Here is a 13,608-nt window from a genome sequence, read left to right as displayed (position 1 = left end):
GGGAATGTATTTTATCTCATGTGTCTCAGAAATCTCATGTTTTGCCACATTTAAGAGGGTCACTTTGGTAAAAAATATGCTTAAAAAAATGAACATTGGGAAACCCTTACTTTTCATGATGTGGCAAATTAACCATATTTCTTGGCTAATTTTATTGATGAACAGCTATTGTCCTGTATCTGCCCAGGCCCTACATTTACTGCTGCTTTTTTCTATTTCTTATTTTTTTTCTTTTATTTTTTTGTAAAGTACAGATGGTTTCTCCCCTAGTGTATGTTTGCAATGTTGCCCATTGTGCAGCATTGTGACACCTCACCTCTCTAGCTATAGAAAACAGTCTGGGAAGGACAGCATGGAGCTTTGTGTTGGCTGATTTATTGCCAGCTTGTTCCTACATTTTTCTCCAAGTGCTTCAGAGCTGAATTTGAGCTGTGCCATTCACTGATTCTTAATTTCTAATATTGTTGGCATAGAAGAATGTGTTTAGTTTAAAATCTGACTGCTTTGAATATAAATCAGAAAAGCAAGTTGCCTGACCTGAATTGATGATTCATTTCTTCGTTGTTTTTCTTCACCATGTGCATCTGTTTATGCATATAGGGATCCAACTGGCAACTCTAAACACCTTATAAGAAAGCACATGCTTATAACTATTTGTATTCAAGATGTCAAGAAAGGTTAGCTACAATTCAAATGATCAATTTCATGTTTTCGATTTTTTTCTGGATTAAAAATTGAGCTTTAAAACACTTTAGTGTTTTAGTATACCAAAATTACTTGGTGTTTTTTTGTGTTGATTTTTATTTTATTTATTTTTTTTTTATTTTTTTTTTTTTACTAAAAATACTGAAAAGCTTGATGGTAAGATTTGAATTTTTTAAAATTTTATTTTAGGTTTCTGTATGTGTGTTTTGTTTTTTGCTGAGTTTTTTTAGGGCAGACTGTTTCAACTGAATTGCAAGATACCTGCCATAATAATTTGATTCTTGGGCCTACTCTCTCCTTCCCTTCTTCAAGTATATAAAAATTGTATTTTAACTTTCTATATAAATTTATATATGTGTAGCATTAAAATGTTTTGTAGTTTGTTTGTGGTTTTTTTCACTAAAACAATGGCTTCTGGTATTTTTTCAGGTGTCCAAAGATCTTCCAGAAAAACAAAAAGAAATAGAGATTCTGCTAAAGGATTTTGTTGAACTCGATCAGCAACTAAATCAGGTGATATTGTGGGTAACGCCTGTCAAGAACCAACTAGAGCTTTACAACAAAGTGGGGCAGCCAGGAGCCTTTGATATTAAGGTAAATTTTCCTGCATTTTAAAAAAGCATTTGAGTATTTAGTGGTCAAGAATTCAGTTGCAGCATCAGCTCTATTATGTTTATTAATGATGTAACTTTGAGGCAGAAGTCAGCAACAGTTCCCAGAAGTTCAAAGCTCTATGAATTAAGCAAACCTTTTTATTCTTTTCTGCTGAATGGTTTCTAGTGAGAGGGCAGATGAGAACTAATGGTTCCAAGATGATCTGTAAGTATAACCAATTATTTTTGCCATATTAGGTACATGAAACAATAGTCCTAGAAGTCAATGTACCAAATTTTAATATAAAGTGAACTAATATTCATAATATCAGTGTTGAACCACTAAAGCTATTTCACTGAAGCTATCATGACTGCATGAAAATCAGAATATTTAGGACCATAATGCAATTCTGATATTGCAAGGAAAGCTATTTAACTGCACAGGTAACACTCTGGAATCAGTAAAGGAGATTATCTAATAACTATGAGAAAAATATTTGTTATATGATCTTTGATATATATTTATATTTAAGTACAAAAAAGATGCCTGTATATGGGTTCCTCTGAGGCCAGAGGAATTAAGGCTGAAAAATGTTGTCTGGAATCAACTGGTCTGCTGGGTGTATACTTAGACCTTTTGGCCTTTCCTTTTATCTATGCATATATGGTCTTCAAATAAACTGAGGAAATATTTAAAGGATAACAGATAATTGAAATCTCTGAGGTTATAATTTTTAGTAGCTCATCATCTTGTTCCCATAGGTGAAGATCAAGGAGAAGACATTGAGTTTTGTTTTGTATCAATTTGATGGTGCAATTTTTATTGGAAAATAAAAAAAAAAATATTCAAAGCCTTTCTTGTCTTGCATGAAATAGAACAATACCTGTTCCTGAAGATGTATCATTTTGCAAAGCATGTTTATTAAGTTTACTCTAACTTATTTTCTGCTAAGGAGGTGGTTTAATGCAAGACATTTTTAAGCCATACAATTGTACTATATAAAACACTGAACCTGAAGTCCTATAGTTGACAGAATGAGTTCACAATGGCATTCATTTCCTTTCTGAAAGATAAAATTTATGTAGGTTTTTGCAAGTGACATTATATGTACTGAATGAGTGATGGAATTTTGGTTTCAAGAAAACTACAAGTCCTTATCTTCTGTAGTTTAACAAAATTTATTAAATGATTCATATTTTTTTTCTATTTTGTCCCTTTATTTCTAAAATTATTTCACCATTGAAATTTATATAAAATGAAAATAGGGCTAAATTTCTACAGATTATAGGATTATTGTTTTCCATACTTATTGTGAGTGAAATGTTCATCTTGGCTCTTCCATCTTGTGGTGATGTGACTAGAATATTTCTGAAAAATATTTGAAAGAACAGGAGGAAAAAAAAAAATCTCTAGTCCTGAAATGGAGGAAGGAAATCATGCCCTGAGAAGTGAAGAAACAATGAAGAGCTCCAAAGAAATTCAAATATCTTTTCTCTCTGTGAAGGACTCCACCATATTTCTTTCACAGATAAATTTATATCACTTTCCTAAAGGATAAAGGAAAAGGTTGACCAGTTTTGGTTGTAGATCACTTAGTTGTGATGATAAGGACTTTAAGGATTGTAAGGACTACTATTATTATAAGGATTGTAATTATATGAAGCATATTTGCTTCTTATCTGTATGTTACTTATGTGGATTGCTTTTAAAAGACATAGATTTAACTTTAAGACGTTGAATTAGGTTTATCCAGACTGCAGGGTTTTTTGATAGAGAGAAACTTTTGTGTTTAAGACTCTTTATTAATTATCTCTGAAGACAGATTATATCCTTTTTTAAGTTTAAGCGGAGTAAAACCATTAGTAATTACAAAACACATTAAGAATGAGTAGATATAATTTAGGAAAGCAGCCTATTCTTGACAGTGTTCAAATTTGCACTCAACTTCAAACATTCAGACCCATGCTAAAATGCTGTCTGTCCTACATTGGGTCAAGCCTGGAGAGATACACCCTCTGAAATCATTGTTGAAATGTTTATATTTATGTATATTTTTAAATTGCTATCCTAATTGCAATTTAAATTAATTTAAATTGCTATGGCTCATGGTACCATTAAAAAAGTAAGGATGTGTATCTTAAAAAAGTAAGGGTGTGTATCATGCCTAAGGAAAGTATGTGTCTTTTTCTCTGGTATTCCCAGATGCTGCATAAATATTCAACATTTATTCTACAATCATTTTAATGCCTTCACCAATATCCAAAGAACACTAAAGTATCTCCTATGGGATTTCATAACTCCTCAGATACAAGAGTAACACTTATGATTGTCACATCCCGAGGTATTTCTTTAGACGTGAGATCACCTCTGGAGGACATGTAGGTAGTCTGGACCCCAGCTCTTTCCAATGCCCATCAATGAGAGACTGCAGGAGGCTGTTCTTAGAGGTTTTCATGGTTGTTTATTGTTGCTTATCTCAGGAATGCTTTGTCCAGCGAACAGCAGTCTGCTCGCCAGACGTCCATGGCAGAATCTGCCTGGCAGAGGCAGGACTTATCTTTTATAGTCTAAACTACGTACTAGGTATTTACAAATGACTCCCAATACAATACAATCTTGTTACATGGTCCAGCTCTGTTTTTATCCAATCTAAAAGTGCCAGCGTGTCACCCAGCATGGATGACACGGAGAAGAAGGAGGAAGAGGTATCCACACCCCCAATTCTCCATGTTGGTCACATGTCCCTTATCACAAACATTCTAGAAATCTGCTAATTCTACATTCTAACAGTCTAATTTACACTCTATTTATTTTTGCAGCTTGCATTTCTTCTCTCAATGTTGGTAAATTGTTCCAAGGAGCTAAATCCAGCCCCTGAGACACCTGGGTCTCATTCGAGGGTCTTTGGGGACCCCGCCAGAGGGGTCTTAAACCTTCCAGGGAAGCCAGAGGAATACTCTGGACTCCCACATATGATCACCTAGTAGAATGAAAAGCATAGGGATAATACTCTTAGAAAAGAGACTGGATGCAAAATCTTACAAAGAATCTTTTTGGACAGTCTAAAAGCTTGCACGCTATGAAGAAGAAGTTTAAAACTGACCATCACACTTGTAAATATAGCACTGGGGTGAAAAAGACCTGGTTCATTTAAGTACTCAGGAAAACCAGACTATTTTGATTATAGGATTTGACATAATGGCTTGCAAATTTTAATTCTAATTTCTTTTGAGACATTGTCTTTTATGAAATTTCTGTCAATGTTCTCCATACTATTATTAAGCCTGCAAAGTAAAGTTCTCCTTTATCCCCAGCTATTAAGTCCTCTCCCAACTCTTTTGTTTTTTAACTTGTTTTCTCAGGGAAAGAATTTCAAAATTAACCGTAGTAGGTATAAACTTTAAGTATTGTAAGGATATTCATTTCTAAAAGCCACAAAATATTGAGTGTTATAAATTTTCTGACCTCAGAAGCAGGTTGAAATAAATGATTAGAGAATGTGGGATTGGATAGGTAGAAGGATGGATATGTGTTTATTTTAAAAGGATGGCTGGAGTGTCATAATGTCAGCAACATTATGTTGAAGTAACAGGCCTGTTTTAAAGCAAGTTTCTTGCATTTTTAATTATATTTAGGAAATATAAATTACAGAAATTTGTGGTAGCTGTAATTTAAACTCCATACACAAACTAAAGTGTGTCTAAAATACCAGTTATCAATATTCTGAAAGAATTTTCCAAAAATACAATGATTTCTTTCTCTCAAAATCATAACAACCTTTGCTTCTGACATGCAACTATAATCTGATAACTATCATTGTATTTTCTTCCATAAATCAAAGGGTATAATAAATGCAGGTCCTTTTCAGATAATCTGATCTAACCTTTTAAATAATATTGGTCTATATAATACATGCATAATAAGTATATAAAGGAGAATATCTGGGAATTTCACTTTCACATCTCACATCAATAACTTTCAATTTCTGTGAATTAATACCAGTTTAAAAGCTCATACCTTTCTTTCACCTGCAAAAATCAGCTATTAAAAATAGATGAGAAGTCCCTTAAATTTACTTAGAAGAAAAATTAAATAAAATCTCCAGCAGTGTTAACCTTTAATGGTGGCAGAAAAGTAATTCTATGAGAGTGAAAAAGGTGCAGCCAAAGGCGAAATTATTACATGTTGTTTGTTACAGAGAACTTCACAAAGTAAGACTTTGAAGATATAATGCATAATTGGGCTTGGTGACAGGTAGGGCAATTAAAATCCCTCCCATAGCTCTTAAAACTACCTGTCCATTGGTAATTACAAAGTGCCCAGGACAATTTTTTAGCCTACAGGTTAATTTGTGCAGCACAGCGTGCATCCTTTCAGCACCAATCCCAACTCCCCCAAAGCACAGTTGAATCCAAAGTGCCTGTTGCTGCATCTGTGGCTGATGCTAATCCCTGACCATGCCTGGGCATTGCCTCAGACCTTGAAGTTTGTCCCATGTCAGAGGCAAAGCTCCCAGTTTAATGGTGTGGGTAGTTATGCTGAATAACTTGGGCATATACCCTCTCCCTTTTTAGTTCATTACTTCTGTCACCACATAAAAAATGAGGGAAGTGTGAAAATTAGTTTAAAAAAACTAGAAAATAAGAGTTGTTAAGTTGTTAAGTCTCTACCCAAATTAAGGTGCAAACATGATCAAGTCAATAATCCAGATTTTATTTAACTGTAAAATGTGAGGTAGAGAGATAGAATGAAATAGAAAAGAGGGGAGGGGGGGAGAGAGAGAGAGGGGAGGAGACGGAGATGGGTTAAGCAGAAGATAGGCACCACTCATGGATCCAAGTGTTCTGTTGGTCTTCCTTCACCCTGGGCATCTTGATGGTGGGGGTCCCACATTCACTTAAAACTTTTCACTATTTAAAGACTCTTGCAACCAAAGGAATTATTGTTCATTGGCTAAGTAGTTCATGGTTCCAGATTCTTAATCTGTTGTTCCCTAGACTTGAATCCTAAATTCAGTGCAAATATACATAAAGGGACGGACTCTTTCCTACTTCACAGTAATGCAATTAGAAAACAGAAGGACAGAAGATGCAGACATAAAGAGATTGGACAAGTCCAGCATCTTCCTTGGTCACCTGTGTGGAGGAAGACTTTAAGGTGACCAAGGAACATACTGGGTGATTTGTAGTCCTACAGTCTCTGGAATGCTCTGTGTCATTTGAGGCTTTGGCCAACACCTCAGCTTCTTAAGCATGTACAAATGTCAGTTTAAAAAGCTGACAAAAAAGTTAAGAAAAATGCGATCACAAATTGTAGAAACAAACTTTTAAGATATTCAGTCCCAGAAAGCATATTGCACTATGCAACAGCATTTACTATAAAATACATTCCCTGCTGATTTTTTTTTTCTTTCAGCTCATTCTGCTATCATAACTCTACACTTACTTCAAAGAATTACATATGGCTCAGTAAACTCTAATATATTTTATGCCATTATGATTTGTATTCTTAATTTTCTTGACCACAATTTAGAGGCTGTAGTGCCACAATGAGGACCTGCACCCTCAGTTAAGCACAATCATTTTTAGCAGTGGTGTCAAAAATCACACTTGAGTTTTAATAACTAATTTCTCAATACATAAGAAATTTATATATTGAGTAAGAGTAGAGAAAGATTTCTTCATTCTCAGGATCTAGAAAGCCTCTGTAACAGTGTTTGCCTCACTCATTATTTTCATCCTTAATTAAAGTTTTCTTCTAGAAACTGTCAAAAAAAAAAATTATATATATTTTTTTTAAATTTAAGAAACTATCCAAACAATATTAAAATGCATATTTGCAGGTTACAAATTTAAAGTATTAGGATAGATCTTTGTTCTTTATGTTGAATATTTCTGTTACCACATTGATGTGATCATTTCCAATAATAGCATAATATGTAGACTGCATGGGGAAGGCATGATATCTACATCTGTAAGAAAGTCTTGACTCCTCTGCTACTTGTGAACACTGGAACACTTCAAAGTTTGCAGTGTACCAGCTTGTCATGCATGTAAAATGCATTTCATATTGTGTCTTTTACAAGTCTGGTTTCCCAAGCTTCACACCATGACTCTGTCTGAGTTCATTCTTTGACCTGGGTTTACCCTCATTCTGATAGCTAATTTGCATGATTTAGTATTCATGTTTCACAAACTTAGGTATTATCATCATGAATTCCCAATTTTAAAAAATAGTGCCAAGGAAATAGTACAACAGTTGTTTACATTATAGCACAGAAAAAGATTGAAGTACTAGCAGAACAGCTCTGTTTATGATGCAGCTTCTGCCATCGCTGGTGTCTCAGCTATGGGTGTTATAGCCACAAAAAGCTAGGCTCATCCACAGTCAGTGGATGCAGCCATGGCAGGAGAACCTTTCACCAATGACATGCTGAAGTTCAGCTCTTACTATGTGATTGTTTTTTACATACTGGTATTTTTTTCAATCAGTAACTTCTCTCAGTGCTATTGACTATGTAATGCCCTGATTTTCCTGGTCCTTCCATTTTATGTTGATCAGCTGTAATTTTCATAGCCATTTTTCTTCTCTGTCTGTGAAAATACACAGCTAAAGATGTGCATTTTCTGACTCCTGCACATTCAAATGTCATAGTTTTGCTGGTTGCATTGCCACAATTTTTATTTGTGTAAGTAACCCTGAATTTTAGGAAGTGATGGCTGCTTTTCAACTCTTAATGCAACCATATCCTCTTAGCATAAAGCTGAGGCCCTGCAGGATATTATGGGTGATATGAAATACTGTCTGTCCGTGAAGGAATTTTGACATGAGGAAGTTTTATTTAATATTATCAGATTTGCTTGACCCAAACAGCACTATCTCCAATTTTTGCCTTGCTTCTTGGGCTCTCTAAGGTTAGCCTTGCTTTTTTCAAGTCTGTGGCAATTTCATAGTATTTTGATAAACATTTCCCAAGGTACTTTGGCAGTATTTTGAGCTAGAAATGTATGGGATATCCATTTAACAGCAAGAGATAGTAGATCTAACATCAGAAAAAGCTGTGTAGCAGTTACTGTCGTGTGGACATCCATGAACTTCTAAGAGGATGGTCTCCACCTTCCCTTTTAATCTAGACATCACTGACAACATTTTGCTAGGTAGTATTTTTTTTTTTGCCAAAAATATTAATATTAAAGAGCCCTAAAACAAGCCTGCAAATATTGCTAGGCTATTAAAATGTTATATGAAACATTTATTCAGAAACAATTACAAGTCTTGCATGCAGTATGGCAACCCTGCAGCTGACTGTGAACAACCACCAATGTGTTCTGTCTGAGATATTCATAGAATTGGTACAGTTGGTTCAGTGTAAAGGTCAGAAGATATTACTCTGGTCATCCAGTCAGACCTGCTTTATAAAGTCATCTTTCCGTTTTCTGGCTTATTTTCTGCTTGAACTGCAGCACACCTCTCTCAAAAATAATAATTAAAAAACCCCAGATGAAACGAAACCAACCAAGACTCGTTTCTAATTTCCACGTATGAACAGTCATCCACATCTCCTCGTAAATTACCTCAACGGTTGAGTTAAAAACCTGCACATTTTTCCTCAGCTGAGTTTATTTAACTCCATCTTTCTGTTTCAGCTTTGTTTGCCAAACTAGAGAGAGGTCCAATATTATTTTAATAGACAGTAATTAAGTTCTTTCTTAAACCCTGTTTGTTCGCTATCAGTACTGTTGTTCTAATTCAAGACAAGAAAGCAAATATGGAGTATCTAATTAGTATTAGTTCAAAAAGTAATTATTCTAGTCAAAGCAATTATTTTTTTGGTCCTCATAATAATGTGGTTATCTTTAATCACAAGGGGTTTTTTTGCTAAATCAGATAATCAGAGTCTAAGAAGGTGGAAAATGTTGCTATAGTGGGAGTTATAGTCGTTTCTGCGTTGTCTCCTTAATGGAACATTTAAGGACATACATGAGCACTTTGAAATGTGTTTATTCCTATCCAGTCATCCAGATTTAATATACTTAAACCTTTTAGGGATATGTTATTCTGAACATGTGGATGTGGACCAATACTTTACACTTTGAAACAGCTTTGCCTACGGCATCAACAATCCGTGGAGCTCCAAAGTTATGGCTCAAGGAAGTTGTGCAAATACTGACCTTTATTTCATCCTACTGACTGTTCTGCTGAGATTTGTTTACTTCAGCTGCAAGAAAAAAAGGGGAATCTTGGAAATGATGCTGCTCTAATTGACAGCTTAAGAAAATACCTTCAGAAAATCTAACCTATATTTTTTTCTTGATTTTTCCCAGTTTGCTTTTCCTCTAAATATTTATTTCCTCATAGTCCTGTTAAATCCCGATTCTGTGTATGACAGGACCCCAAGTCATTGACAGTTTTGATTAGAGATTCCCAGATGTCTTGTTTACAGGAAGAACCCCTGAAAACTCCAAAGCATGGTAAAATTCATGTTGTTTTTGAAGAGCAGAGTGAGGATGATAGGGTTTTCTTAAGTACAAGAATATAAAAACCAAAATTACTGGATAAGACAGATGAAAAGTAAAAGCTTTCTTATTACAACCTACTGCAACTGTGACTAAGATAAAATTAACATTTTGCAATCTGTTACAGTCAGATTGCACTTTTTAAATGTAGTCCATGTAACATTTGTGGTGTGCTAAGACTTTAGAAAAATACTTTCAGTGGGTGTTAAAAGCACTTTTTAGAGCCAAAAAAACCCAACTTCTTTCTAATATGTACATAGTAAAGCTATTTTTTGTGTTGTGATGTAGTTAACAATATACTGTTAGCCAAAAATAATTTTAGAACCCCAAATATGTAAAGAATGAAATGTTGTCTAGTAGGATAAGAAAATATCACGTATAAGCTAATGCTTATATAGTTTTAGTTGCTCATAAAGTTTAGATGTTACTGTGGATTATTTACTTTGGTATTTAGTGTTCAAAATCTAAGGGTTGGTATTTTTTAAAGTCAAACGGTCTGTCTTCAAAAACATTTAAATTCATAGATTTTTTCAGCCCTGCTCAATTAGCATAATAAAACTTGTTTTTCTTTTGCTCCCCACTTGTGCAGTCCAGAAACACTTTAGTTAACCTAGAAAAGAAGTATCTAATTCCTCTGATTGCTATCAGTAATAAAAGCTATCTTCATTTAACAGCATTTTCAACTTTTTTTCCATCCAAAACATTCTAAGTTTCTAAGGCAGTGGCATTTTATTTAGTGAATTCCTGCTTCAAATACAAAATTTTGAAAGAACAAAAATATTGTAGAAGAAATTGAACAGTAATTATTTTTTGACCATAGACTTAATCTTAAATTAGTGGAAAAAGACCATTAACTAGTCTGGGTCAAAGTGTACATAAAACAGAAGGTTCTTTCTACCTCTGATTTTTTTTTTTTTTTTTTTTGGTTTTTTTTTTTTTTTTTTTTGTTTTGTTTTTTTTTTTTGTTTTTTTTTTGGTTGTTGGTTTGGGTTCTTTTTGGCCAGTGGCAGCAAATGTAAAAAATGCACATAAAACTGCTTATAAAGAAATGAAAATACTGATATTTACCCAACTCCTCTCTGTCTGATTGAAAAAGGTGCACATTGTAGTAAAGGCATACTTCAGGTAAACAGTGCTTAGGTTTTCTTCTTTTGCATTTCTGGACTTCATTTTAGTAATATGCATATTACATTGCATGCATTTACATGGGGTTCATTTACATTTAATACTTTCACACATTCTTTGCCACTGCAATGATTTACTCTTTTTAGGATGAAATGGCCTGGGATGCTCAGCTTGATTCCAGTTCTCCTGCTGTTAAAAGATGAGCTGAAGCTGCTCAGTTCCAAACTGAAGAGACAACCCTATCCTTCATGTTGAACAAACGTCTGCAGCTGGTGCTCCTTACCTCTGCAGGAGAGCTCAGGATGTGTGGGATGGAAGGAAGGATATGGGGAGAGGGCACAGAGAGGAGGGAGGCAGTAGTGCCTGCTCCTCCTCCTCCTACCTGTTGAAAGCCTTAGGAGCCATCACACCTCCTTCTAACCATAGGAAGAGGTTAAACCTGCACTTTCTGGGAATTCTTTCTGGTCTTTATTTCAGCACTGCCATTTCCCCTGGAAAACAGTTTTCCAGGGTGATTGTGACAGATTTAGGTTATCATAGATGACGAGGACATGGACAGGATGGACAGAAATGCAAGTTCCATTTAAGGAATGGATGGCAAAATGACACTTCTGGATAGAAAGTGAGTTGGCAGAATGCAGAAATTCATGTTTCTACTGCCAGCTCACTGAAAACCACACTGACCCTTTAGAATCATCCTCTCCAGACAATATAACAAATCACTTTATATTTTCCAGCTACCTTAGAGTCCAAATCCTCTTGCAATCCCAATGGTCCTTTCTCCCTGCTTACTTAGTGTCCCAATCTTTTCCCTTTACTCCTTCCTTACCTCTGGGTCATCACTCACTCCTCCTGTACTCCTCAGCACTTGAATCCTTTTCTAAGGCTTATACAGCCTTCATTTTTGCTTATACTGCTTCAAATTCTCTCTCTGGGTATAGAATTTATATCTGTTTTCTCACTGTGGTGGTCAGTCGTCATATATTTTAAATAGCATAATAAGTTCATTTTTGGCAGATAAAAACTGACCATCCTTAAGAAAAGAAAAAAAAAAACAAACAAAAAAAACCCAAAAAAAACCCAAATAACTCTTCCTTTTTTAAAATTAACATGTGTTTGAATTTTGTCCTTTGAATGACAATAAGAAGGCTGTCTACTTGTGTCAATCACTTCATTATATAGTTGACAACCTTAAGTTAGAACAGAAGAGAAGAGCACGGCTGAGGAGTAGCAAATCTAATTCTAGATAAATAAAAGAAAATTACCCCACAGGAGAGAATGAAAATGCCAAATGGACGTTGCTGTATTTTTCGTCCATCAGTCATAATTTTTCAGTTTTTTCTTGACAATCTAGGCCCAGATAAGTCTGATTTTAACACTTTACTGGTTCTTTTACCTTTTCATTTTGCTAACATACTTTTAAAGTTATAGTTTTATATATAGTAAGAAGTAGTGTCATTTGTCTGTAAAAGCACATTAGGAATATGTACCTCAGAGATCTGTCTCATATTCTGGCATCAACACCTGATTTGACAAAAGGCTAGACTGGGAAAACTTCTGATGAATATATCTTGATATATATATTCTTGATATTCTGTGCCTAAATCAGTTATGGCTCTTCTTTGAAATCTTCTAATGGGACTTCGAGGAGCAACCTGATCAATGTTTTCTTTGTGAGCTTTGAGCATTTAAATTTTAAATAGTGTGTCCAAATCTCTTTCTGAAGAAATCTATTCCAACTGCAAGAATATTAAACAATATTAGCTGTGAGTGAATTGTGAAAATATGGTAAAGCTTTCCCAATGAGTAATCCTTGCAAATTTAATATACAACAGACTTTGCAGCCATAAGCACAGATTGCAAACACTGTCCCAGCATCTCAGGGAAGGAAAGATTTTTGAAAGGTGATCAAGTATTTGATGTTTTTATTGGAAATAATGGATAATAAATCAAGATGTGATTTCATTGTTGAAAGCATAAGTTTTTTAGAAGTGTGAGTGAGTTGATTAGAAGTTAGTGAGCTAGTACCTCAGGTTTGGGTTTTGGCTTCCTCTTTGTAGTACTGATTACAGCTCAGGTACTCTTCAAAGTGTGCTTAATATAAGCAAACAAATAGATGTAAAGGCAAACTTAGAGAAATGACAAGGCAGTTAACCAAGGCTCTAGAGATAATAAGTTAATACCAAAACTGTAGCTTGCTTCAGTGTAGTTAGGTTTTCTAAGATAAGAAATTTCCTCTTCTACACAACAAAATAACACTAACATTCTCATTATCTTTTTCATATGTTCCTTTCTTAACAGAATATATTCTGTCTCTTCAAAACATAGTTATTGAAAGGTCTTGGATATATTACTGATAATAGCACATTATTTATGAAACAGTAATTCTTCTTTTGTAAGATTATATATTTTTTCTCTACTGGTCACAAGCAATTTAAAATACTGGAATCTGAAGAAGAGCTCATTCAAATGAGTACTTACAGCTGCACAAGGTCCTATTAGCTTTGGCTTCATTTGCTTTGAATTGATTGCTATGCAATAAATATTAGAAACAGGCAGTGTATGCCTTCATAGTTTTTTGTACATTGGAAACAATACAAGTTTTTGGTACCTTATAATTACTTGAATGTTTGATTTGGGATGATATTATTTTGGCTGATATTTGAGC

The 13,608-nt window shown here is 34.5% G+C and overlaps 1 protein-coding gene across 3 annotated transcripts in view; it reads left to right on the top strand.

The window, feature by feature from the left end:
• DMD (dystrophin) overlaps positions 1–13,608 on the top strand; it is a 1,135,346-nt gene that overhangs the window by 776,006 nt on the left and 345,732 nt on the right. For all 3 annotated transcript variants that reach the window (XM_056512754.1, XM_056512922.1, XM_056512842.1), the window contains one exon: positions 1,135–1,299. In XM_056512754.1, the coding sequence (XP_056368729.1) occupies positions 1,135–1,299 (165 nt within the window). The remainder of the gene's footprint in view (positions 1–1,134; positions 1,300–13,608) is intronic.

Source organism: Oenanthe melanoleuca, chromosome 1, assembly GCF_029582105.1.
Source record: "Oenanthe melanoleuca isolate GR-GAL-2019-014 chromosome 1, OMel1.0, whole genome shotgun sequence".
Lineage (NCBI taxonomy): Eukaryota > Metazoa > Chordata > Aves > Passeriformes > Muscicapidae > Oenanthe > Oenanthe melanoleuca.
This window is presented reverse-complemented; position numbering and strand designations above follow the sequence as displayed.